This window comes from Bufo bufo, chromosome 9, assembly GCF_905171765.1.
Source record: "Bufo bufo chromosome 9, aBufBuf1.1, whole genome shotgun sequence".
NCBI classification, from domain to species: Eukaryota; Metazoa; Chordata; class Amphibia; order Anura; family Bufonidae; genus Bufo; species Bufo bufo.
In genome coordinates, this window is record NC_053397.1 from 72,452,395 (window position 1) to 72,476,994 (window position 24,600).

The window sequence follows — 24,600 nt, forward strand, 5'->3', positions numbered from 1 at the left end:
TAGGGAGATATAGCGTCCCTGGCCGTGCTTACTGGTCCACGTATCTGTGGTTAGGTGGACCTTGCCACAGATGGCGTTGCGCAGTGCACACTTGATTTTATCGGACACTTGGTTGTGCAGGGAAGGCACGGCTCTCTTGGAGAAGTAGTGCCGGCTGGGAACAACATATTGTGGGACAGCAAGCGACATGAGCTGTTTGAAGCTGTGTGTGTCCACCAGCCTAAATGACAACATTTCATAGGCCAGTAGTTTAGAAATGCTGGCATTCAGGGCCAGGGATCGAGGGTGGCTAGGTGGGAATTTACGCTTTCTCTCAAATATTTGTGAGATGGAGAGCTGAACGCTGCCGTGTAACATGGTTGAGATGCTTGGTGACGCAGGTGGTGGTGTTGGTGGTACATCCCATGTTTGCTGGGCGGCAGGTGCCAACATTCCTCCAGAGGCGGAGGAAGAGGCCGAGGCGGCGGCAGCAGCAGCAGAAGAGGCCGAGGCGGCAGCAGCAGAAGAGGCCGAGGCGGCAGCAGCAGAAGAGGTAGCAGGGGGAGCCTGAGTGACTTCCTTGTTTTTAAGGTGTTTACTCCACTGCAGTTCATGCTTTGCATGCAGGTGCCTGGTCATGCAGGTTGTGCTAAGGTTCAGAACGTTAATGCCTCGCTTCAGGCTCTGATGGCACAGCGTGCAAACCACTCGGGTCTTGTCGTCAGCACATTGTTTGAAGAAGTGCCATGCCAGGGAACTCCTTGAAGCTGCCTTTGGGGTGCTCGGTCCCAGATGGCGGCGGTCAGTAGCAGGCGGAGTCTCTTGGCGGCGGGTGTTCTGATTTTGCCCACTGCTCCCTCTTTTGCTACGCTGTTGGCTCGGTCTCACCACTGCCTCTTCCTCCGAACTGTGAAAGTCAGTGGCACGACCTTCATTCCATGTGGGGTCTAGGACCTCATCGTCCCCTGCATCGTCTTCCACCCAGTCTTGATCCCTGACCTCCTGTTCAGTCTGCACACTGCAGAAAGACGCAGCAGTTGGCACCTTTGTTTCGTCATCATCAGAGACGTGCTGAGGTGGTATTCCCATGTCCTCATCATCAGGAAAAATAAGTGGTTGTGCGTTAGTGCATTCTATCTCTTCCACCCCTGGGGAAGGGCTAGGTGGATGCCCTTGGGAAACCCTGGCAGCAGAGTCTTCAAACAGCATAAGAGACTGCTGCATAACTTGAGGCTCAGACAGTTTCCCTGATATGCATGGGGGTGATGTGACAGACCGATGGGCTTGGTTTTCATGCGCCATCTGTGCGCTTTCTGCCGAAGACTGGGTGGGAGATAATGTGAACGTGCTGGATGCACTGTCGGCCACCCAATTGACTAATGCCTGTACCTGCTCAGGCCTTACCATCCTTAGAACGGCATTGGGCCCCACCAAATATCGCTGTAAATTCTACTGGCTACTGGGACCTGAGGTAGTTGGTTTACTAGGACGTGTGGCTGTGGCAGAACACCACGTCCTCTCCCAGCACCAGAGGGTCCACTAACACCACCACGACCATGTCCACGTCCCTTATTAGATGTTTTCCTCATTGTTCCCGTTCACCACAATTTTGAGAATGGCAAATTTGGGAATAGTTTTTCAACCCAGAACAAAAAATGTGCTTTTACGGTGACTACAAATAACTTGACCAGCTAAAACAGTACAGATTTGGTTGAATAGAAATGTGAGGCCTGTTTTTTTTTTGCGCTGTGTGACAGGTATAGGTTTAATCACAGAATTAGACTTCTATCTGCACGGTAGCGTGTGTCTTAGGTTTTTCTGAATGACACTATCAGCACCTTCAATGTAAGATATCCTTTTTGGGATAGATTTCAAGTAGGCCTCATATAGCAGAAACTAGTTATTTTGAGAATGGCAAATTTGGGAATAGTTTTTCAACCCAGAACAAAAAGTGTGCTTTTACGGTCACTACAAATAACTTGACCAGCTAAAACAGTACAGATTTGGTTGAATAGAAATGTGAGGCCTGGTTTTTTTTTGCGCTGTGTGACAGGTATAGGTTTAATCACAGAATTAGACTTCTATCTGCACGGTAGCGTGTGTCTTAGGTTTTTCTGAATGACACTATCAGCACCTTCAATGTAAGATATCCTTTTTGGGATAGATTTCAAGTAGGCCTCATATAGCAGAAACTAGTTATTTTGAGAATGGCAAATTTGGGAATAGTTTTTCAACCCAGAACAAAAAGTGTGCTTTTACGGTCACTACAAATAACTTGACCAGCTAAAACAGTACAGATTTGGTTGAATAGAAATGTGAGGCCTTTTTTTTTTGCGCTGTGTGACAGGTATAGGTTTAATCACAGAATTAGACTTCTATCTGCACGGTAGCGTGTGTCTTAGGTTTTTCTGAATGACACTATCAGCACCTTCAATGTAAGATATCCTTTTTGGGATAGATTTCAAGTAGGCCTCATATAGCAGAAACTAGTTATTTTGAGAATGGCAAATTTGGGAATAGTTTTTTAACCCAGAACAAAAAGTGTGCTTTTACGGTCACTACAAATAACTTGACCAGCTAAAACAGTACAGATTTGGATGAATAGAAATGTGAGGCCTGTTTTTTTTTGCGCTGTGTGACAGGTATAGGTTTAATCACAGAATTAGACTTCTATCTGCACGGTAGCGTGTGTCTTAGGTTTTTCTGAATGACACTATCAGCACCTTCAATGTAAGATATCCTTTTTGGGATAGATTTCAAGTAGGCCTCATATAGCAGAAACTAGTTATTTTGAGAATGGCAAATTTGGGAATAGTTTTTCAACCCAGAACAAAAACTGTGCTTTTACGGTCACTACAAATAACTTGACCAGCTAAAACAGTACAAATTTGGTTGAATAGAAATGTCAGGTCTATTTTTTAGGCGCTGGGTGACAGGCTCAACTTGCCCCTGATGTAGTATATGGCCAAAAAATAACCACACTATTGATGGTTAAATGCACTTGGGTGACACAGGCTCAGCCTGCACCAGATGTAGTATATGGCCAAAAAATAACCAGACTGTTGATGGTTAAATGCACTTTGGTGACACAGGCTCAGCCTGCAGCTGATGTAGTATATGGCCAAAAAATAACCAGACTGTTGATGGTTAAATGCATTTCGGTGACACAGGCTCAGCCTGCAGCTGATGTAGGATATAGCACAAAATAACCACACTATTGATGGTTAAATACACTTGGTGATAGTCAATGAGCAAGTGAGCAAGTCAATATTAGCAGTTCAATGATCCACAGCTGCAGATCGATCACAGAATGAAGTCTTTTGGAGGAGTTAATCTGCCTAATCTCGCCCTAACGTCGCAGCAGCAACCTCTCCCTATGCTTGAATCAGCAGAGTGACGTGCAGCGCTACGTGACCCAAGCTTATATAGAGGCTGGGTCACATGCTGCACTGGCCAATCACAGCCATGCCAATAGTAGGCAAGGCTGTGATGGCCTCTTGGGGCAAGTAGTATGACGCTTGTTGATTGGCTGCTTTACAGCCTTTCAAAAAGAGCCAAGAAAGCGCCGAACACCGAACCCGAACACGGACTTTTACGAAAATGTTCGGGTTCGGGTCCGTGTCACGGACACCCCAAAATTCGGTACGAACCCGAACTATACAGTTCGGGTTCGCTCATCCCTAGTTATGAGCTGTATTCAGGGACATAATCCATGACAAGCAGAGCAGAGAGGAGGATGAGGCAGCTCTTTAGCTCAGTGATGTGAAGTAACTTGTCCTGTGTGATTAGGGCAGGTTTTGTGTGTACTAATAGGACGGCGGCCATTTTATTTGCCCAGACAAACAAGCCATTATAGCTAATGAAATGGATTTGGATATATATCTATAATAAAGTCATATTTAAGTATTTACATTTTTTTGATTCCCAGAGAACCCCTGCCCCCCTCCTTGCACAAAAAAACTCAAATCTACAAGAACCCCAGTGAGTGTTAGCCTACTTTCACATTACCATCAGCAGCGTCCGGCAGGCTGTTTCGGCAGGATCCGTACTAACACTAGCCCATGTGTGCCGCTGGAAGTCCGTTCCAGCCCCATTTACTATATTAAGTATTTTCACTTTCTTAATTCCCAAAGAAACCTTTAAGGGGCAGACGCCTATTATTAATTCAGGCACGTCTCCTTGCACCAAAAACTTAAATCTACGAGAGCCCCAGTGAGTGTTGACTGATGATCTACAGTCGTGGCCAAAAGTTTTGAGAATGACACAAATATTAGTTTTCACAAAGTTTGCTGCTAAACTGCTTTTAGATCTTTGTTTCAGTTGTTTCTGTGATGTAGTGAAATATAATTACACGCACTTCATACGTTTCAAAGGCTTTTATCGACAATTACATGACATTTATTCAAAGAGTCAGTATTTGCAGTGTTGGCCCTTCTTTTTCAGGACCTCTGCAATTCGACTGGGCATGCTCTCAATCAACTTCTGGGCCAATTCCTGACTGATAGCAACCCATTCTTTCATAATCACTTCTTGGAGTTTGTCAGTATCAGTGGGTTTTTGTTTGTCCACCCGCCTCTTGAGGATTGACCACAAGTTCTCAATGGGATTAAGATCTGGGGAGTTTCCAGGCCATGGACCCAAAATGTCAACGTTTTGGTCCCCGAGCCACTTAGTTATCACTTTTGCCTTATGGCACGGTGCTCCATCGTGCTGGAAAATGCATTGTTGTTCACCAAACTGTTGTTGGATTGTTGGAAGAAGTTGCTGTTGGAGGATGTTTTGGTACCATTCTTTATTCATGGCTGTGTTTTTGGGCAAAATTGTGAGTGAGCCCACTCTCTTAGATGAGAAGCAACCCCACACATGAATGGTTTCAGGATGCTTTACTGTTGGCATGACACAGGACTGATGGTAGCGCTCATCTTTTCTTCTCCGGACAAGCCTTATTCCAGATGCCCTAAACAATCGGAAAGGGGCTTTATCGGAGAATATGACTTTGCCCCAGTCCTCAGCAGTCCATTCACCAAACTTTCTGCAGAAGATCAATCTGTCCCTAATGTTTTTGTTGGAGAGAAGTGGCTTCTTTGCTGCCCTTCTTGACACCAGGCCATCTTCCAAAAGTCTTCGCCTCACTGTGCGTGCAGATGCACTCACATCTGCCTGCTGCCATTCCTGAGCAAGCTCTGCACTGGTGGCACTCCGATCCCGCAGCTGAATCCTCTTTAGGAGACGATCCCGGCGCTTGCTGGACTTTCTTCGACGCCCTGAAGCCTTCTTACCAAGAATTGAACCTCTTTCCTTGAAGTTCTTGATGATCCTATAAATTGTTGATTGAGGTGCAATCTCAGTAGCCACAATATCCTTGCCTGTGAAGCCATTTTTATGCAACGCAATGATGGCTGCACGCGTTTCTTTGCAGGTCACCATGGTTAACAATGGAAGAACAATGATTTCAAGCATCACCCTCCTTTTAACATGTCAAGTCTGCCATTTTAACCCAATCAGCCTGACATAATAATCTCCAGCCTTGTTCTCGTCAACATTCTCACCTGAGTTAACAAGACGATTACTGAAATGATCTCAGCAGGTCCTTTAATGACAGCAATGAAATGCAGTAGAAAGGTTTTTTTGGGATTAAGTTAATTTTCATGGCAAAGAAGGACTATGCAATTCATCTGATCACTCTTCATAACATTCTGGAGTATATGCAATTTGCTATTATAAAAACTTAAGCAGCAACTTTTCCAATTTCCAATATTTATGTAATTCTCAAAACTTTTGGCCACGACTGTACATCTGACAGTCCAAGGTGCTTCCACACAGTTTTCTGTAATATTCAGAAAAAAGTGCGGCACGTGGTCTCACCTTAAACTAAGGTATAACTTACATGGCAATCATCTGTTAGCTAAACAGCCAGCTTCTGCAGCATGAAATGGCATTTTACATCTCAATTGGAAAGATCATATGTATAAGGCAGGGACAGGATGTATAATTGGGCAGAGAGTTAAATGATTTTATTGGGTATAGTAGTTTGGCAATAGTTGGCAAATTCAAGAAGATAGCTGAGACCTGTAGTTCCATATGTCATTCTAATAGCATAGGTTGTATGGCCCTGTCCATAAACCGTCTTGGATGAAAAAGGTTTTAAAAACTGCCCTATATGTGCAAGGTCTAAAGTTACAGCAATCTGTTTGCTACTATCTGAATGGTTTGCTAGGAGGAATTATAAAAGAAAATGAAGCCTGACCCTTCAGAAATGAGAGGTATGTTCTTTAAATCCTAGTATTCAATGCATATTTTTAAAACAGACTTACAGAGTTTCTGAGTGTTGGAGCGATTTTTCCTGTAGTGTAAGCTCTCTGTACCAAAATGGATCCTGTAGAGGTCATGGTGCAAATATAAACATCATCGTTCCCCTAGAAAACATAATGGGATATATTGTAACTTTTAATTCTGTTAAAAATAAATTACAGTATACTCTACAATATGTTCAGTATTTGAATCTCAACATATACAGTCAAGTCACATTCTTATGACCACCAGCTAATATCCAGTGTAACCCCCATGTGCAGCGTGGACAGCATCTGGGAGTGACTCAGTAAGGTCCTAGTAGTCACAGGTATATGGGACCATGCTGACTGCAGTGCATCCCACAGCTGCTGGAGGTTGCGTGGTGAAGGATCCATAGAGTGAACACGATGATCAGGGTGGTCCCACAGATGCTCAGTTGGGTTGAACTCTGGGGATTTAGGGTGTCAACGGTAGTACATGGAAGTCTTGGTCATGCTCTCCCAACCAATGTCAGACTTTCCTAGTTGTGTGACATTGTTTTGCTGGAAGATCTCATCCACCCCAAGAAAGACAATCAGCACATATGGCTGTATGTAATCTGCATGGATGGATCCATACACAAAATAGGTGAGAGTTCCTTACACATGGATGAATGGGCCCAGAGAATGCCACGAAAACATTCCCCAGATCACACTGCTTCCATCATCAGCTTGTGTTCTTCCAGCATGGGTTTCAGGGTGGGTGTTTGTTCTCTGAAGTTTCTCCCCTGACACGGCAACATCTATCCGTTTGATGAAGCAGAATACATGATCCATTGAAGACAACCCTTTGCTAATTGGAGGTTCAATTCTGATACTGAAAATTGAAGTCTTTTCTGCTGGTGCAACTCCATTAGCAGAGGTGCAGTGACAATCAGTCTACTGCGTCAGAGCCCCATAGACAGTAGGGTTTGACAAACTGCTGTTTTGGTAATGAGCTGCTTCACTGTAGCAAGCCAATCCACCCTCAGTCTCCAAAGTTTCCACGTTGCTAATTCACAATGGTGCCATCTGTCCACTCACTTTTATCACATCAGCAAGTAAACAGTTCACAAACTGCAGTTTCAGAAATACTACCACCCTTGGCCCGAAAGCCAATAATCATCCCTTTTTGTAATGACAGCAATGAGGGATATGTGTGCAGACAGCCTATCACACCTTATATACCCACTGAGCCAGCTCATGACACATGACTTCTTTCATGAGCATTACACTGCTTAAGTAGAAAGTAGGAAGTGATCATAGTAATGTGCCTCGACTGTGTAAATTGTCATTTATTTAACACATTTCTGCATTTCCAAAAATCTAAAAACTTTGCAAAGTTCAATTTTACACATTAGTTTTTAATTCGGAGTAACCATTGGATTATATAAGACAAAGGGGACGTTCACTTCATGGCATTAAAGGGAGTCTTTCACCTAATCTGAGTGTTTTAGACCGCTCAGATCAGGTTATAGACTCTTTGACTCTCATTACAATGGTACCTTTCTTTTCTGTGTCCCTCGTCCAGATCATGAAAAAAAAAAAAAAAAAACACTTTTTAAATGTATGCAAATGAGCTTCTGAAGGTGCCCAGGGGCGGCGTTAATGGGCGATTTGCCCAGAAAAACACCCCTCTTTTAGCCCTCTGGCCCACCCTTCTGTCCTATTACCTCCTTCGCCTCCAGCCGGCAAAAGTCACGAGCGGCACCAGAGGACGGCGGGCCAGCTGTCTTTAGTTGGCCGGCGCATGCATAATATGAAAAGCTGTTCCTCTGCCCATAATGGGCATGGCAGTAAGCAGGTGTGGGCCAGTTCCCAGCCTGACTTCTTTTCTTGCCGCTCATGACGTCCGCCGGATGGAGGCAGAGGAGGGAGGTAGTAATAGGACAGAAGGGCGGGCCAGAGGGCTGAAATAGGTGTGTTTTTCTGGGAACATTGCTCAGTAACGCCGCCCCTGGGCACCTTCAGAACCTCATTTGCATACGTTTAAAAAGTGTTTTTTTTCATGATGTGGATGAGGGACACAGAAAAGAAAGGTACCATTGTAATGAGGATCAAAGAGTCTATAACCTGATCTGAGCGGTCTAAAACGCTCAGATTAGGTGAAAGACTCCCTTTAACAGTGGAATTTTGGCATGGATAGCTGTGCTGAAATTCTGCCTAAAACCTGCTGCCGGCCACATCCTTTCTGCCTCCCAATTATTTCAATGGGAGGCAGTGTTGAGGATCATGGAGCGGCAGCAAGAAGGGACATGCAATATATCTTATTTCAGACAATAAAATTTAAGGGTCACTGGGTTTTCATAAAACTTTTGATATATCATAAAGACATATAAAAAGTTTAGATAGGAGGGGACCTGAGTGCCGAGATGCCCACTGATTACTAAAGTGAGGAGAAAGAAGCATTTGTACATCTCTGTCTCTCCTCACTGCAGGAGATGAAAGGGAGGTGGACCCATGGACTTCTATTGAGCCCACCTCCTACAGTGAAGAGAGATCATGGTATGCAAATACTTCTCTCTCCTCCTTCTAGAGATCAGTGGGTGTCTCAGCGCTCAGACTCCCACCGGTCAAAGTTGTTGATGCTGCAGCCTATCCTATGCTGTCAATCCAACTTTCCCCAAGCCAGAAAACTGCAGCACTAAATATATCTTATGTCCCCTCCTCTGATGTAGACGTCTCTGCAGAGTTTGCTATACAGACATCTTAAGTTCCTTACTTTTCATCCTCCCCAACATAGTGCCTCAACCATTATCCTGCTGCTACCCCCAATACTGTGCACCCCAATGCCCCCAAATACTATCATGAAGACCAAAAAAATCTATAAATATATACAGGGAGTGCAGAATTATTAGGCAAATAAGTATTTTGACCACATCATCCTCTTTATGCATGTTGTCTTACTCCAAGCTGTATAGGCTCGAAAGCCTACTACCAATTAAGCATATTAGGTGATGTGCATCTCTGTAATGAGAAGGGGTGTGGTCTAATGACATCAACACCCTATATTAGGTGTGCATAATTATTAGGCAACTTCCTTTCTTTTGGCAAAATGGGTCAAAAGAAGGACTTGACAGGCTCAGAAAAGTCAAAAATAGTGAGATATCTTGAAGAGGGATGCAGCACTCTTAAAATTGCAAAGCTTCTGAAGCGTGATCATCGAACAATCAAGCGTTTCATTCAAAATAGTCAACAGGGTCGCAAGAAGCGTGTGGAAAAACCAAGGCGCAAAATAACTGCCCATGAACTGAGAAAAGTCAAGCGTGCAGCTGCCAAGATGCCACTTGCCACCAGTTTGGCCATATTTCAGAGCTGAAACATCACTGGAGTGCCCAAAAGCACAAGGTGTGCAATACTCAGAGACATGGCCAAGGTAAGAAAGGCTGAAAGACGACCACCACTGAACAAGACACACAAGCTGAAACGTCAAGACTGGGCCAAGAAATAGCTCAAGACTGATTTTTCTAAGGTTTTATGGACTGACGAAATGAGAGTGAGTCTTGATGGGCCAGATGGATGGGCCCGTGGCTGGATTGGTAAAGGGCAGAGAGCTCTAGTCCGACTCAGACGCCAGCAAGGTGGAGGTGGAGTACTGGTTTGGGCTGGTATCATCAAAGATGAGCTTGTGGGGCCTTTTCGGGTTGAGGATGGAGTCAAGCTCAACTCCCAGTCCTACTGCCAGTTTCTGGAAGACACCTTCTTCAAGCAGTGGTACAGGAAGAAGTCTGCATCCTTCAAGAAAAACATGATTTTCATGCAGGACAATGCTCCATCACACGCGTCCAAGTACTCCACAGCGTGGCTGGCAAGAAAGGGTATAAAAGAAGAAAATCTAATGACATGGCCTCCTTGTTCACCTGATCTGAACCCCATTGAGAACCTGTGGTCCATCATCAAATGTGAGATTTACAAGGAGGGAAAACAGTACACCTCTCTGAACAGTGTCTGTGAGGCTGTGGTTGCTGCTGCACGCAATGTTGATGGTGAACAGATCAAAACACTGACAGAATCCATGGATGGCAGGCTTTTGAGTGTCCTTGCAAAGAAAGGTGGCTATATTGGTCACTGATTTGTTTTTGTTTTGTTTTTGAATTTCAGAAATGTATATTTGTGAATGTTGAGATGTTATATTGGTTTCACTGGTAAAAATAAATAATTGAAATGGGTATATATTTGTTTTTTGTTAAGTTGCCTAATAATTATGCACAGTAATAGTCACCTGCACACACAGATATCCCCCTAAAATAGCTAAAACTAAAAACAAACTAAAAACTACTTCCAAAAATATTCAGCTTTGATATTAATGAGTTTTTTGGGTTCATTGAGAACATGGTTGTTGTTCAATAATAAAATTAATCCTCAAAAATACAACTTGCCTGATAATTCTGCACTCCCTGTATATATACAGTTACAAGAAAAAGTATGTGAATCCTTTGGAATGATATGGATTTCTTCACAAATTGGTCATAAAATGTGATCTGATCTTCATCTAAGTCACAACAATAGACAATCACAGTCTGCTTAAACTAATAACACACAAAGAATTAAATGTTACCATGTTTCTATTGAACACACCATGTAAACATTCACAGTGCAGGTGGAAAAAGTGTGTGAACCCCTAGACTAATGACATCTCCAAGAGCTAATTGGAGTGAGGTGTCAGCCAACTGGAGTCCAATCAATGAGATGAGATTGGAGGTGTTGGTTAAAGCTTCCCTGCCCTATAAAAAGCACACACCAGTTCTGGGTTTGCTTTTCACAAGAAGCATTGCCTGATGTGAATGATGCCTCGCACAAAAGAGCTCTCAGAAGACCTACGATTAAGAATTGTTGACTTGCATAAAGCTGGAAAGGGTTATAAAAGTATCTCCAAAAGCCTTGCTGTTCATCAGTCCATGGTAAGTCAAATTGTCTATAAATGGAGAAAGTTCAGCACTGCTGCTACTCTCCCTAGGAGTGGCTGTCCTGTAAAGATGACTGCAAGAGCACAACACAGACTGCTCAATGAGGTGAAGAAGAATCCTAGAGTGTCAGCTAAAGACTTACAAAAGTCTCTGGCATATGCGAACATCCCTGTTAGCGAATCTACGATACGTAAAACACTAAACAAGAATGGATTTCATGGGAGGTTACCACAAAGGAAGCCACTGCTGTCCAAAAAAAACATTGCTGCTCGTTTATAGTTTGCACAAGAGCACCTGGATGTTCCATAGCAGTACTGGCAAAATATTCTATGAACAGATGAAACTAAAGTTGAGTTGTGTGGAAGAAACACACAACACTATGTGTGGAGAAGAAGAGGCACAGCACACCAACATCAAAACCTCATCCAAACTGTGAAGTATGGTGGTGGGGGCATCATGGTTTGGGGCTGCGTTGCTGAGTCAGGGCCTGAACGGATTGCTATCATCAAAGGAAAAATGAATTCCCAGGTTTATCAAGACATTTTGCAGGAGAACTTAAGGCCATCTGTCCACCAGCTGAAGCTCAACAGAAGATGGGTGTTGCAACAGGACAACGACCCAAAGCATAGAAGTAAATCAACAACAGAATGGCTTAAACAGAAGAAAATACGCCTTCTGCAGTGGCCCAGTCAGAGTCCTGACCTCAACCCGAAGAAGTCCAGACCTCAAGAAAGCGATTCACACCATCCCAAGAATATTGCTGAACTAATACAGTTCTGTAAAGAGGAATGGTCAAGAATTACTCCTGACCGTTGTGCACGTCTGATTTGCAACTACAGGAAACGTTTGGTTGAAGTTATTGCTGCCAAAGGAGGTTCAACCAGTTATTAAATCCAAGGGTTCACATACCTTTTCCACCTGCACTGTGAATGTTTACATGGTGTGTTCAATAAAAACATGGTAACATTTAATTCTTTGTGTGTTATTAGTTTAAGCAGACTGTGATTGTCTATTGTTGTGACTTAGATGAAGATCAGATCACATTTTATGACCAATTTGTGCAGAAATCCATATCATTCCAAAGGGTTCACATACTTTTTCTTGCAACTGTATATATATTAATTAATGCTCCCCAACTGTGCCTCCATTAGTAGAAAAGCCCTCCATATTGTACCCAATAATAATAATGCCCCCACATTAGTAATAATGCTACTAGAGCCACCAACAAAAAATAAGGCCCCCTATAGTGCTTCCAAAGGTAATAAGGCTCCCTTAACACCCGCAGCAGTAATAATGCCTATAATGGTGCCCTCAGGAGAAATAAGCCTGATCTATAAGGTGCTCCTACAGAGCTCCCAGTAGTAATAAGGCCCCTATAATGACTGCAGTAGTTTTAATGCCCCTTACAGTTCCCCCAGTATTTATAATGCTCCCTGTAGTAGCCCCAGTAATTATTCCCCCCGTAGTGCCCCCAGTATTTATAATGCCCCTCTGCAGTGCACAACTGTAGTTATAATGCACCCTGCTGTTATAATGTTCTCTCTGTAGTGCCCCAGAAATTATAATGCCCCAGCCCCTCCAACATACAGTTGCATGTAAATAATATTACATCCGCTCTCCAGCCACTTCCATTATCATCACATCACAGGTCCTTCATTCCAACTGAGCTCTGCCTCCTGCACTGATCACATTATGGAGACGTCATCACGGGTCCTTTAGCTCCTGCAGTGTAAGTCCTAGTCTGTAGTCACTTGTTGTTGCAGAGTGCCACACAATATTCGTTGTGCACAGTGGATGCAATGTTCCCAGTGTCAGTGGTGCAGCTGAGCAGGTGCCCCTCCTTAGGGATGGGGACCCTGGGCAATTGCCCAATTTGCCCCCCTAATGCCAGGCCTAGATGCCCCTGTACAGACATGATCAGGTGCTGCTGTAGGAAGAAAATACTTGCCATATTCTGCTCTTCAATAAACTATTATGAACCTCCCTTTACATGCACTCTAGTTCATGCCTTTTTGGCATCATATGGGTTAGACCTACTGCTAGTCCAGAAAAGTTGAACAGCATTCATCTGGCTAAACCTAGAACCAAGAGTCAGTGCTCATGCACGCTGGGGTATATTGGCTCCGTACAAGGCATCATGTAGCACCTATAGTAGCCCATGAGGAAATACTGTACATCTGTAAGTCTTTTATTCAAGACAGAATAGGTCTCTCTTGTTTTTGTGTGATTTTTCTAAAGAGAACATTTTACGAAAACTGAACCAGTATCTCAAATGACAGTGACTCAGACTGATGTCAGACAGTATGTAAAGGTGGAAAAAGTTAAAAGGCAAAATAAAAGGCAATAAATTATTAAAAAAATATATAAAATGTTCACGCACCATTTCTTGATCATCAGAAAACCCAATAGCCACATATCCAGATGTAGGGCCGCTCATCTCAAACACATATCCAGTGTTAGCGGGAACTGCGGACATGAAGAGGCAGTTGTTGGCATCAGGACTGCAGTTTGTTGGCTCAGAGAAGCAGAACTTCTGAGAACCACATGTGGTGTTAGACATCTTCAACTATACAAATAAAAGGAAATGAGGATTATTGTCATTCTCAGCACATTATTTTAAATCTAACATAATGCAGAAACTCCTCATAAATATGCAATCAATTAACTATGGACAACACAACAAGAAAAGGACTTAGGCTGGGTTCACACGGGCATGACGGATTTGTTCAGGAGGCGTCCCGGGTGTATTGTGGCAAACCCGCGCGAGTAGGTACCCAATTGCAGCCAGTTTTGACTGCGATTGCATTCCGTTGTTCAGTTTTTAGAGTGATAAAAAACTGACTGTGGTACCCAGACCCGAACTTCTCCACTGAAGTTCAGGTTTAGGTTCGGTGTTGTGTAGATGTAATTATTTTCCCTTATAACATGGTAATAAGGGAAAATAATAGCATTCTTTAATACAGAATGCTTAGTAGAAGGTCAATTGAGGGTTAATTTTTTTTTTTTTAATTAACTCACCTTCTCCTCTTGATCGCGTAGTTGCCGATCTCCTTACTTCTTTAATCATGAGCTGCCAGCTAAAGGACCTGTGGTGACGTCACATCACATGGTCCATCACCACCATGTTAAAATAATACAGTGAATAGACTGTCATCTTAGCAACCATGCGTGAAAATCGCACCGCATCCACACTTGCTTGCGGATGCTTGCGATTTTCACTCAGCCCCATTCACTTCTATGTGGCCTGCGTTGCGTGATAAACTCACAACATAGAGCATGCTGCGATTTTCATGCAACGCATAAGTGTTGCGTGAAAATCACCGCTCATGTGCACAGCCCCATAGAAATGAATAGGTCCGGATTCAGTGCGGGTGCAATGCGTTCACCTCACGCATTGCACCCGCGCAGAAATCTCGCCCGTGTGAACTCAGCCTTAGGGTATTCTGGGGACAAGTAAATTAAACAGCAGCACACAATGCCAGACAGCAGCTGCAAAAGCAAATAAGATTGCATTTTATTCATTTTGGGCTAAAAATCATTTTTTTCAATTGATCTTTAAACAATATTGAACTGTTCTGTCACAAAGGGTTAACTATTTGTCTAGCTGTGAGAATCATACTCTCATCTTCACTTTGTGTCTAATAAACCTTATCTCTAAGGCGAATCAATTACTATAAGGTCATAAACACTTCTTTAAAGAGGACCTGCCATCACCACAAAATGCAATACAATCTGACAGCACCATGTTATAGAGCAGGAGAAGCTGAGCAGATTGATATATATTTCTGTGGGAAAAGATTCAGTAAAACTTGTAATTTACACATTTATATGTCTGCATTTTTGCAGCTCTGTAAAAAACTATTGGTACAGGAGGGAGGAGTAATCAGTGACTGACTACTATCTCTGTAGGCTCACTTATACACACAATGCTATCAATCACTGATAACACCCCATCCTGTACCGATAGCTGTTCACAGGGAGTGAAAAAAGATATAAATGTATAAGGCTACTTTCACACTTGCGGCAGAGAGATCCGGCAAGCAGTTCCGTCGCCGGAACTGCCTGCCGGATCAGGCAAAATGTATGCTAACTGATGGCATTAGTAAGACTGATCAGGATCCTGATCAGTCTTAAAAATGCCTGATCAGTCGAAAAAATGCATTGAAATGCCGGATCCGTCTTTCCGGTGTCATCCGGCAAAAACGGATCCGGCATTTATTTTTTCACCTTTTTTTCAGTCTGCGCATGCGCATACCGGAAGGACGGATCCGGCATTCCGGTATTCTGAATGCCGGATCCGGCACTAATACATTCCTATGGGAAAAAATGCCTGATCCGGCATTCAGGCAAGTCTTCAGTTTTTTTAGCCGGAGATAAAACCGTAGCATGCTACGGTTTTCTCTTTTGCCTGATCAGTCAAAACGACTGAACTGAAGACATACTGATGCAAACTGAACGGATTACTCTCCATTCAGAATGCATGGGGACATACCTGATCAGTTCTTTTCCGGTATAGAGCCCCTGTGACGGAACTCTATGCCGGAAAAGAACAACGCAAGTGTGAAAGTAGCCTAAGTTACAAGTTTTACTGAATCATTTCCCCACAGAACTATATATCAATCTGCTCAGCACCGCCTGCTCTTTTACATGGTGCTTTCAAATTGCATTGCATTTTGTGGTGACAGGTCCTCTTTAGGCGTACTTTCACACTAGCGGCAAGGAACTCCGGCAGGTGAACATCCTGACGGATCCGTGCTGCCGCTAGTGCACTCGTGCCCCCGGACTACCGCTCCGGCCCCACTGACTATAATGGGGGCGGGCCGGAGTTCCGGCGGGAGCGCGGCATACATGCCGTGAGGGGCGGCCGGAATAAAACGACGACATGTCGTCGTTTTATTCCGCCCGCCTTTCGACATGTTTGCCGCGCTGCCGCCGGAACTCCGGCCCACCCCCATTATAGTCGATGGGGCCAGAGTGGTAGTCAGGGGGCACGAGTGCACTAGTGGCAGCACGGATCCGACAGGATGTTCACCCGCCTGAACAGCCTGCCGGAGTTCCTTGCCACTAGTGTGAAACTAGCCTAAGCCACATTATTATTAGTAAGTGTTTATACTGTAAGGTCAGAGATCAGAGTTAAAGAGGACCTTTCATGGGTTTATATTAATTGGGATAAATACCTTTACTTGTAGCTGATGCTACCACCCTGCCTGATTTTTTTAAATATCGCTCCTACGCCCCGCTGTGTCCCCCTGCCGATTTCGCACTCAGTATGCCAATACTGAGCATCAGTACAGGGAGGAGGAGACGCCAGGGTTTCCTAATGGGTGTCTCCTAATTCCTGGCTGTGCCGCGATCCAATCACAGCGGAGGGCATCACAGCCAGTGAGAAGGTGAGTTTTTTTTCTCCCTGGCTGTGACGCTCTCTGCTGTGATTGGATCGCATCACAGTCAGGGAGAAGCATACTGAGCGCGAAAATTACAGGGGGGCACAGGAGCAATATTTAAAAAAATAAATAAATCAGGCAGGGTGGCAGCATTAGCTACACTGCAAGCAAAGGTATTTATCCCAATTAATATAAACCCATGAAAGGTACTCTTTAAGGAGCCAACAGCTGAGCTGCCGGACGGAACAGAGAGAAAATTCACAGCCTGCTACTAGAGAAACTCAAGGCTGCACAGAGACAGGGGTTCAAAATGTTTAATAAAGACCAGTTGAAAAAAAAGATTTATCTCAAAATGAGTACAATGCAATACTAATAATTAAAAATTGTCCCCCAAAGGTGTACACAGCTTTTAAGGAGTATAAAAGTGATAAAACCTTGTTATCTCAACGTAATATTACTCCTTTATAAATCCCTGGTAAGGCCTCATCTTAAATATGGGAGTCAGTTTTGGGCTCCATATACTCTAATCATTATAGCAGAGCTGGAAAGAGTTCAGAAATGGGTAAAGCAGAATATTAAATGGGGTGAACTGTCTTTCTTATAAGAGAGGCTTATAAAAATTGGGCTTGTTCAGTTTGGAAGCAAAGATGCCTTAAATGAGACCTTATGTACATGTATAAATACATATGTGGTCAATACAAAGAACTGGCACTGGATTTCTCCATTCCAAGGATTTTACAAAAAGCATTGATAGTTACAATTAATCTTGTATAATTTTTATGAGGAATGTTGAACTTGATGGACCTGTTGCCTATGTAACTCCATGCATTGCATTGGTAAGAGGACCGTGTTCATTTTTAATATTTGATCCCACTCATTCACAGTTCTGTACACCATTTCTAGACTTACTGCTTCTATGATGCCACTCTTCACTCCAGTCCAGAAGGTGTCGTAACTACTCAAAACTGTTGCTCTGAAAATAAAGGCAATAGTTCAGTGACACCATTTATGCTGTGTACATCAGTGTGTGCAGCTTTTGAGCATTTACATAGCATTTGTTGTCAGCATTAGGCCACCACAACCAAATGGGAGGGATAGGGATTCATAACAAAATTGAAGAAACACACATTAAAAGGTCTTAAATGCCCGCTATAGCCCCTCACCCCATTATAGCTACACTGACATTTTAAAATTATATTACACTGCACAGGAAAGCAACGGGCCAGATTTATGGAAAAAAAAAAGTCTTATAGAGAAGTCTTTTTTGACCATACTAACCAATGACAAGTGCAACTTTCATTTTTCAAGAGCCATAAAAGAAATGAAAGCTGCACTATGATTGGCTGCTATGGACAAATAGTTTATTTAGACCCGTTTCATATGTCTTCCCCAATTTGCAGACCACAACATAACGCTAGAGGCATTAGGATAGCACAACAGAACAAACGTCTTTGATTGAGAGATGTGCCCATGGGGTACCACCTCTCAGTAACTCCCAATGATCAGCCTCTGGTCTTGAACTCCCACTGAAATATGACAATATGCATGAACCTGGCCCTGTCAATCAAGAAGGAAAGGGAAGGGCTGGCAGAGGAATCAGCAGAGCAATGGTGCGCAGAGTGGTTTGGGCTCGCCTTTTACTGCTTATTTACATATGGATTCAAAGTATTTTTTTCCAGAATGAAGCAACCAATCTGCATAACAAAGGAATTCTTTTAAAGCAGTAGGATCAACCCTACCAGCTATTTGCCTGGTTTAATAGAGTTCATAATGCTGACATATGTACTTAAAGGAAAAATCCTACAACAGAGAAACAATACATCCTGAGCACAAAGATAAGACAAAACAAATGTGAACTTGCCCTCAATTTGTTTGACATTTTTACTGCTTATTATGCAAAAAGATCAGTGTCCCCTCCATAATTGACAATAAGGGCAGCATAGTACCATTTCACAGTCAGAGATTCGGCTGTGACTCTCCATAAATAATAATGGTACCTGAAGGTCTCATGAATTTCAATGGAGGGTTGGTGTGCATGCCCGGTCACGAACCGAGACTCGGTGCCCCTTATCCTTGGTAACAGACAGGATAATTGACAGTTTACAGAAGAAATAAAAAGTTATGGTGAAACAACCCGTTTATGGATACACAATTTAAAAGAGGAGCTGTCACCTCTCCTGACATATCTGTTTTATTAACTACTCGCATCCCCCATGTAATAAGAACTCTGGAGCGTCGATTCTTATGGCGATTATTATTCCTGCTAGTGAAGTGAAAGTCCAGATGGGTGTTGTTACCAGTTGGGGGGGAGGGGGTGTCCCTGCACATTCTGACATTGGTCTCCTGTCCTTCAAAACTTTATTCACATGACAGGGAAAAAAATGGCCATGAAAAACAGTCAACAGTTTTTCATGGTCGTTTTTCAACCATTTTTACATCCATTTTTTGACCTTCTGTTCATTTTTAATGGCTGTTAAAAACTGAAATTGCCATTTTTTAATGGCAACCCCTGCTGTGCCCGCTGTATACAAAATACCCCCCATGGTGCTTCCTGGACATCTGACCCCCCATAGTGCCATTAGTATGATTAATATCCCTTAAAGAGGACCTTTCACCAGAATAAAGCATCTGAACTAACTATACAGACGTGTAGAGTGGCGCCCAGGGATCCCCCTGCACTTACTGTTATCCCCGGGCGCCGCTCCGTTCGCCCGGTATAGCCTCCGGTATCTTTATAGTTAGGCTCCACCCAGGGGAACCTGCCGCCGTCTCTTTCTCCTATGCTGTAGCGCTGGCTAATCGCAGCGCTCAGCTCATAGCCAGGCTATGAGCTGAACGCGGCGATTGGCCAGTGCTACAACATAGGAGAAGGAGACGCCGGCAGGTTCCCCTGGGTGGAGCCTAACTATGAAGATACCGGAGGCTATACCGGGCGAACGGAGCGGCGCCCGGGGATATCAGTAAGTGCAGGGGGATCCCTGGGCGCCGCTCTACACATCTGTATAGTTAGTTTAGATGCTTTATTCTGGTGAAAGGTCCTCTTTAAGTGGCCACTGATATTACTAATGCCCCCTTTAGTGGCCTCAGTATTATAAACATACCCATTAGTGTCCCACAGTATTATTAAGGCCGCATTTAGTCGCCCCCAGTACGATCAATACCCTATTAGTGCCCCCACTTTTATTAAAGTCCCTTTTAGTGGCCCCCCATGTATTATGAATGCCCCCAGTATTATTAAGGCCACCTTTAGTGGTCCCCAGAATGATTACTACCTCATTAGTGCTCCCCACTATTATTATGTCCCCATTAGTGGTCCCCAGTATTATGAATGCCCTCATTTCTGTTTGTCTTGTGTAAAAAACAAAAACTCACCTCATCCACTTGAACGGGCAAGAAACCCTCGCACAGGACCTGTGCTCCCAGTGTGATGACGTTTCGCAGGTCCTGCTGCATCCACTTTACTGAACTTCACTGGAATGGATTCAGGTTCTGTGATAAGCCATCAAGCTGAGACGCAGGTCCTATTCTGCGCATCCAGTGAGGAGCAAGTGTCCCCTACGTGTTCAAGTGTATGAGGTGAGTATTTATTTATTTTTTACTGAAGCCAAAGGCTGTACTAATGAGCGCTACACAAACTAAAGCGCTCATTAGTTATAGTGGCCACCTGGTGACGCCAGCATCCCAGACATTTCTATCTACTTTATGCAGAAATCCCGGCCGGAATTATAATTTTTTTTTTGGTACAAAAAAAGGCCTTTTCGGCCTAAAAAGGAAATCTGCTTACCCTAAGTAACCCCCATCTGGACCTTCACTGCAAAATGCTACTAGTTCATTCATAACGTCTTGCAGTATTAATAAAGGAATGGCACAACACTGAGTCATAGGAATAGACGCTACAGAATTGGTATTACATGTGTTATGCAAGTAGCTACAGGAGAAGTTACCGGTCCACTTTAACATTGTGTAATTGTGTAGTTGCCTTTTCTGATTATACTGGTCATCAACATCTGTACAAAAAAATAGAGCAGATTTTAAAACACAACTAAAAAGTTATTGTACAGATTTCTGGAGACTGGATTCCAAGAGGCAGAACACCTAAAAAACAGCCTCTGTTCCTGGGATCGAGGCACACATGCATATTTAGGTTTCTTTATGCAGACAAGACTATACACGTCGCACATATGATACATGTGCCTCGTAAAGTTACTCGCCCTGAGGCGCTGGAGTGGAGGAGACGGGAGGATGGATCAGGAAGGAGCTCATTCAAGTAGTAATAGTACAGCCAGGAATAAACCAACTGCAGGGGGGTATTGCTGCTTAAAGGGACACAGAGGGGCCGCTCTTAGTTGGGAATGGGAAGGGGGACGACGACAAAGAAAAAGGATCATTATTATATTTTGGGGGACACAGTAACATTGTGAGCACAAATGGGAATTATTACTGTCGGGGATGCACAGATTGGGACTGTTAGCGTGCAGGAGCACAAAGGGAGCAGCTGTGTGGGGCCACAAAGGAGGACACTAAGGGCTCATGCACATGACCGTGCTTTTTGTCCGCATCCAATCCTCATTTTTTGCAGGTGGGATGTGGACTCAATCACTTCAATGGCACTGCAAAATATCCGGACAGCACACCTGTGTACTGTCCACATCCATAAGTCCGTTACGTGTTCCCCACAAATAAATAAATAAATAAATAGAACACATCCTATATATTTGTCTGTTTTGCGCATAGGACATTTGTGAAGGAGTAAAAAAGGGCGGCAGGTTCTCGGCCGTTATCCATGTTTTGCGTGAGGTGAATTAGGGCGGATAGCAGGAAGGGGATTTTGTTCTGTTAGGTGACTATATCTTTTTTTGGTGAGGGTATTATTTAGAGCTGTACTATTATATGTAAAGCTGAGCTGCTGTATGATATGCTAGAAAAGTTGTTTTATGAATAGGCTGTGTGTTATATATGTTTTTTTTTAAGGAGGGAGGGGTAGATATGTCTTTGGGTTTCAGTCCCTGATCTCTCAAGATTTACGCCTCCTGCACACAATTTTTTTTCCCCCGTTTCCGTTCCGTATACGGAACCATTTATTTCAAAGGATCCGCAAAAAATAAAAATAAAAATATTTAAAAAAACACGAAACGTACTCCATATTCCTCCCTTTTCCGTATTTCCGTACATAGAAAATGTCTTACTATTGGCCGCAAATCACGTTCCGTGGCTCTATTCAAGTAAATGGGTCCGCAAAAAAAGAAAAACTGAATTCAAACGGAATGCATCCGTATGTCTTCCATATCCATTCTGTTTTTGCGGAGCCATCTATTGAAAATGTTTATGCCCAGCCCAATTTTTTAACATACTCACTGTTTAAACATTATTGTATGCTTCCGTTTGTGATCTGCAAAAAAAGGATCACAAATGGAAACCAAACGGAAAAACGGAACCGCAAAACAGAACGGAAGCAAAACGGAAAAATGGATCCGTTTAAAACGGAACTCAAAACCATACAGTTGTGTGCAGGAGGCCTTAAAATGCCCCAACCTGCTAGTGCTGCATCGATAGGTCACTTAAGACAACGAGCAACGCAGGTGAGAATTACAGACGGCCGTGATGAGCAGTGGGAAGAAGAAGAGCAAGACTTAAGAATCTGAGAGCCATCCCCAGAGCCCGGCGATTGCCTTGCTAGACAAATAGCAGCATCCGGCCCGTTTTGTAACACAAGCTAACCACACATTGCACTCGGTCTGCTTACACACAGGGACAGGGTAGTTTGTACAATGTATTTAACTATTTCTTTTATTGCGTCTGTGCAGAAGTGATGAAACATCCTGCTTTGCAAAGAAAAATGAGCAATTCAGTAAAAATGTTAACTCTTCAAAGTTTGTGTACGCTACCAAGACATGCCTGGTAATAAAACACTGTAAATAGGAAATGTGTGTGAGAATGGCCGTGCACAGGGCCGCTGATAGAAATCATGGGGCCCCGTACAGCATACATGACGGGGCCCCCTTCAGCTCCACCCCCTGATCCCTCCTTCAGCCACACCCCTGGCCCCGCCCTTGGCCCCTCCCCAGACGCCGCCTTGAAACAACATGCAGATTTGTCTACAAGTGATATTTATGGCGCTGGGGGGTCGTCTGTGAATGGCGCTGTTATGGAGGGGATCTGTGAATGGCACTGTTATGGAGGGGATCTGTGAATGGCACTTTTATGGAGGGGATCTGTGGATGGCACTGTTATGGAGGGGATCTGTGGATGGCACTGTTATGGAGGGGATCTGTGGATGGCACTGTTATGGAGGGGATCTGTGGATGGCACTGTTATGGAGGGGATCTGTGGATGTCACTGTTATGGAGGGGATCTGAGGATGGCACTGTTATGGAGGGGATCTGTGGATGGCACTGTTATGGAGAGGATCTGTGGATGGCACTGTTATGGAGGGGATCTGTGGATGGCACTGTTATGGGGGGATCTGTGGATGGCACTGTTATAGAGGGGGATCTGTGGATGACACATACCGTATATAGCATCTTATGCTATGTGTCATCCACAGATACCCCTCCATAACAGTGCCATTCACAGATACCCTCCATAACAGTGCCATCCACAGATCCCCCCCATAACAGTCATCCACAGATCCCCCCATAACAGTGTCATCCACAGATCCCCCCATAACAGTGTCATCCACAGATCCCCCCCATAACAGTGTCATCCACAGATCCCCCTCCATAATGGTGCCATCCACAGATCCCCCCCATAAGTGTCATCCACAGACCCCCCGGCCCCCCCCATAAGTGTCATCCACATGACAGACCCCCCCCCCCATAACAGTGCCATCCACGGATCCCCCGCCCTCCCTATAACAGTGCCGTCATGACGTCATCCATATAGATCCCCCCCCGCCACTCACAGTAGTATACATTAATAAATCGGTGCAGCCGTGCAGGCTGCAGACAGTAACTTTAATTTTAGCACAGGCACAGCGCTCATCTCTTTACTAAAATACTACCTTACATTCAGCTCCTGCCTCCTCCCTCCACCCTCCAGCCTCCAGTAACAAGTGCGGGCGGCAGCGCTCACTCACTGACGTCACGCGCCTGCGCCGCCTAGTGGGAGGAGCAGGCGTGTGACGTCAGTGAGTGAGCGCCGCCCCCACACTGCCTGCTGTTACTGGAGCCAGCCCACTGACAGCAAAAAAATTAAAATGGCTCGGGAGTCGGCAGCCCGGGCCCCCCTGCCAGCCGGGCCCGGTACAACTGGGCCAGCTGTACTGGCCTATCAGCGGCCCTGGCCGTGCACACACAAATGCCCCATCAGCTAGGCACTGCCAGTACATACCTGAATCGCACAGGTCCTGCTCCCTCTGGCGCGGTCCACTGGGCGGTGACGCTGTCTTTCAAGTTAGCATTCGTATGACTGACGGCAGCAGACTAAACAGAAGAAAACAAGCACGTGGTTTATCAAGGCCATCATTTTTAGCAACTATAATTATGCCCACCGAAAGGCAATGGTGTGCCACTCCTTATTTCCCCACAGACTAAGGCCTCATGCACACGGCCTTTTTTTTTTGCGGTCCGCAAAAACGGTTTCCGTTGTTCCGTGATCCGTGTCCGTTTTTTCATCCGTGGGTCTTTCTTGATTTTTGGAGGATTCACGGACATGAAAAGTGAAAAAAAAAAACTAAGTCAAGTTCGCATTGAAAATTATAGGAAAAACGGACACGGACGCGGATGACTATCTTGTGTGCATCCGTGATTTTTCACGGACCCATTGACTTGAATGGGTCCGTGAACCGTTGTCCGTGAAAAAAATAGGACAGGTCATATTTTTTTCACGGACTGGAAAAACGGATCACAGACGCGGAAGCCAAACGGTGCATTTTCCAATTTTTTCCACGGACTTATTGAAAGTCAATGGGTCCGCGAAAAAAAAATGGAAAACGGAACAACGGCCGCGGATGCACACAACGATCGTGTGCATGAGGCCTTAGACAGAGCAGTTATCGTTTGATTTTCTGTATAATCGTTGCAA

The 24,600-nt window shown here is 44.2% G+C and overlaps 1 protein-coding gene across 2 annotated transcripts in view; it reads right to left on the reverse strand.

The window, feature by feature from the left end:
- The window catches only part of LOC120978911 (putative ferric-chelate reductase 1), a 102,375-nt gene that overhangs the window by 64,571 nt on the left and 13,204 nt on the right, over positions 1–24,600 (reverse strand). For both annotated transcript variants that reach the window (XR_005774205.1, XM_040407335.1), the window contains exons 4-7: positions 23,908–23,999; positions 17,488–17,551; positions 13,575–13,760; positions 6,294–6,395 (exon numbers count right to left, since the gene is read on the reverse strand). Coding sequence is in view for 1 of the 2 variants with exons in the window: in XM_040407335.1 (XP_040263269.1) it covers positions 6,294–6,395; positions 13,575–13,760; positions 17,488–17,551; positions 23,908–23,999 (444 nt within the window). In the remaining variant the exon portion in view is untranslated. The remainder of the gene's footprint in view (positions 1–6,293; positions 6,396–13,574; positions 13,761–17,487; positions 17,552–23,907; positions 24,000–24,600) is intronic.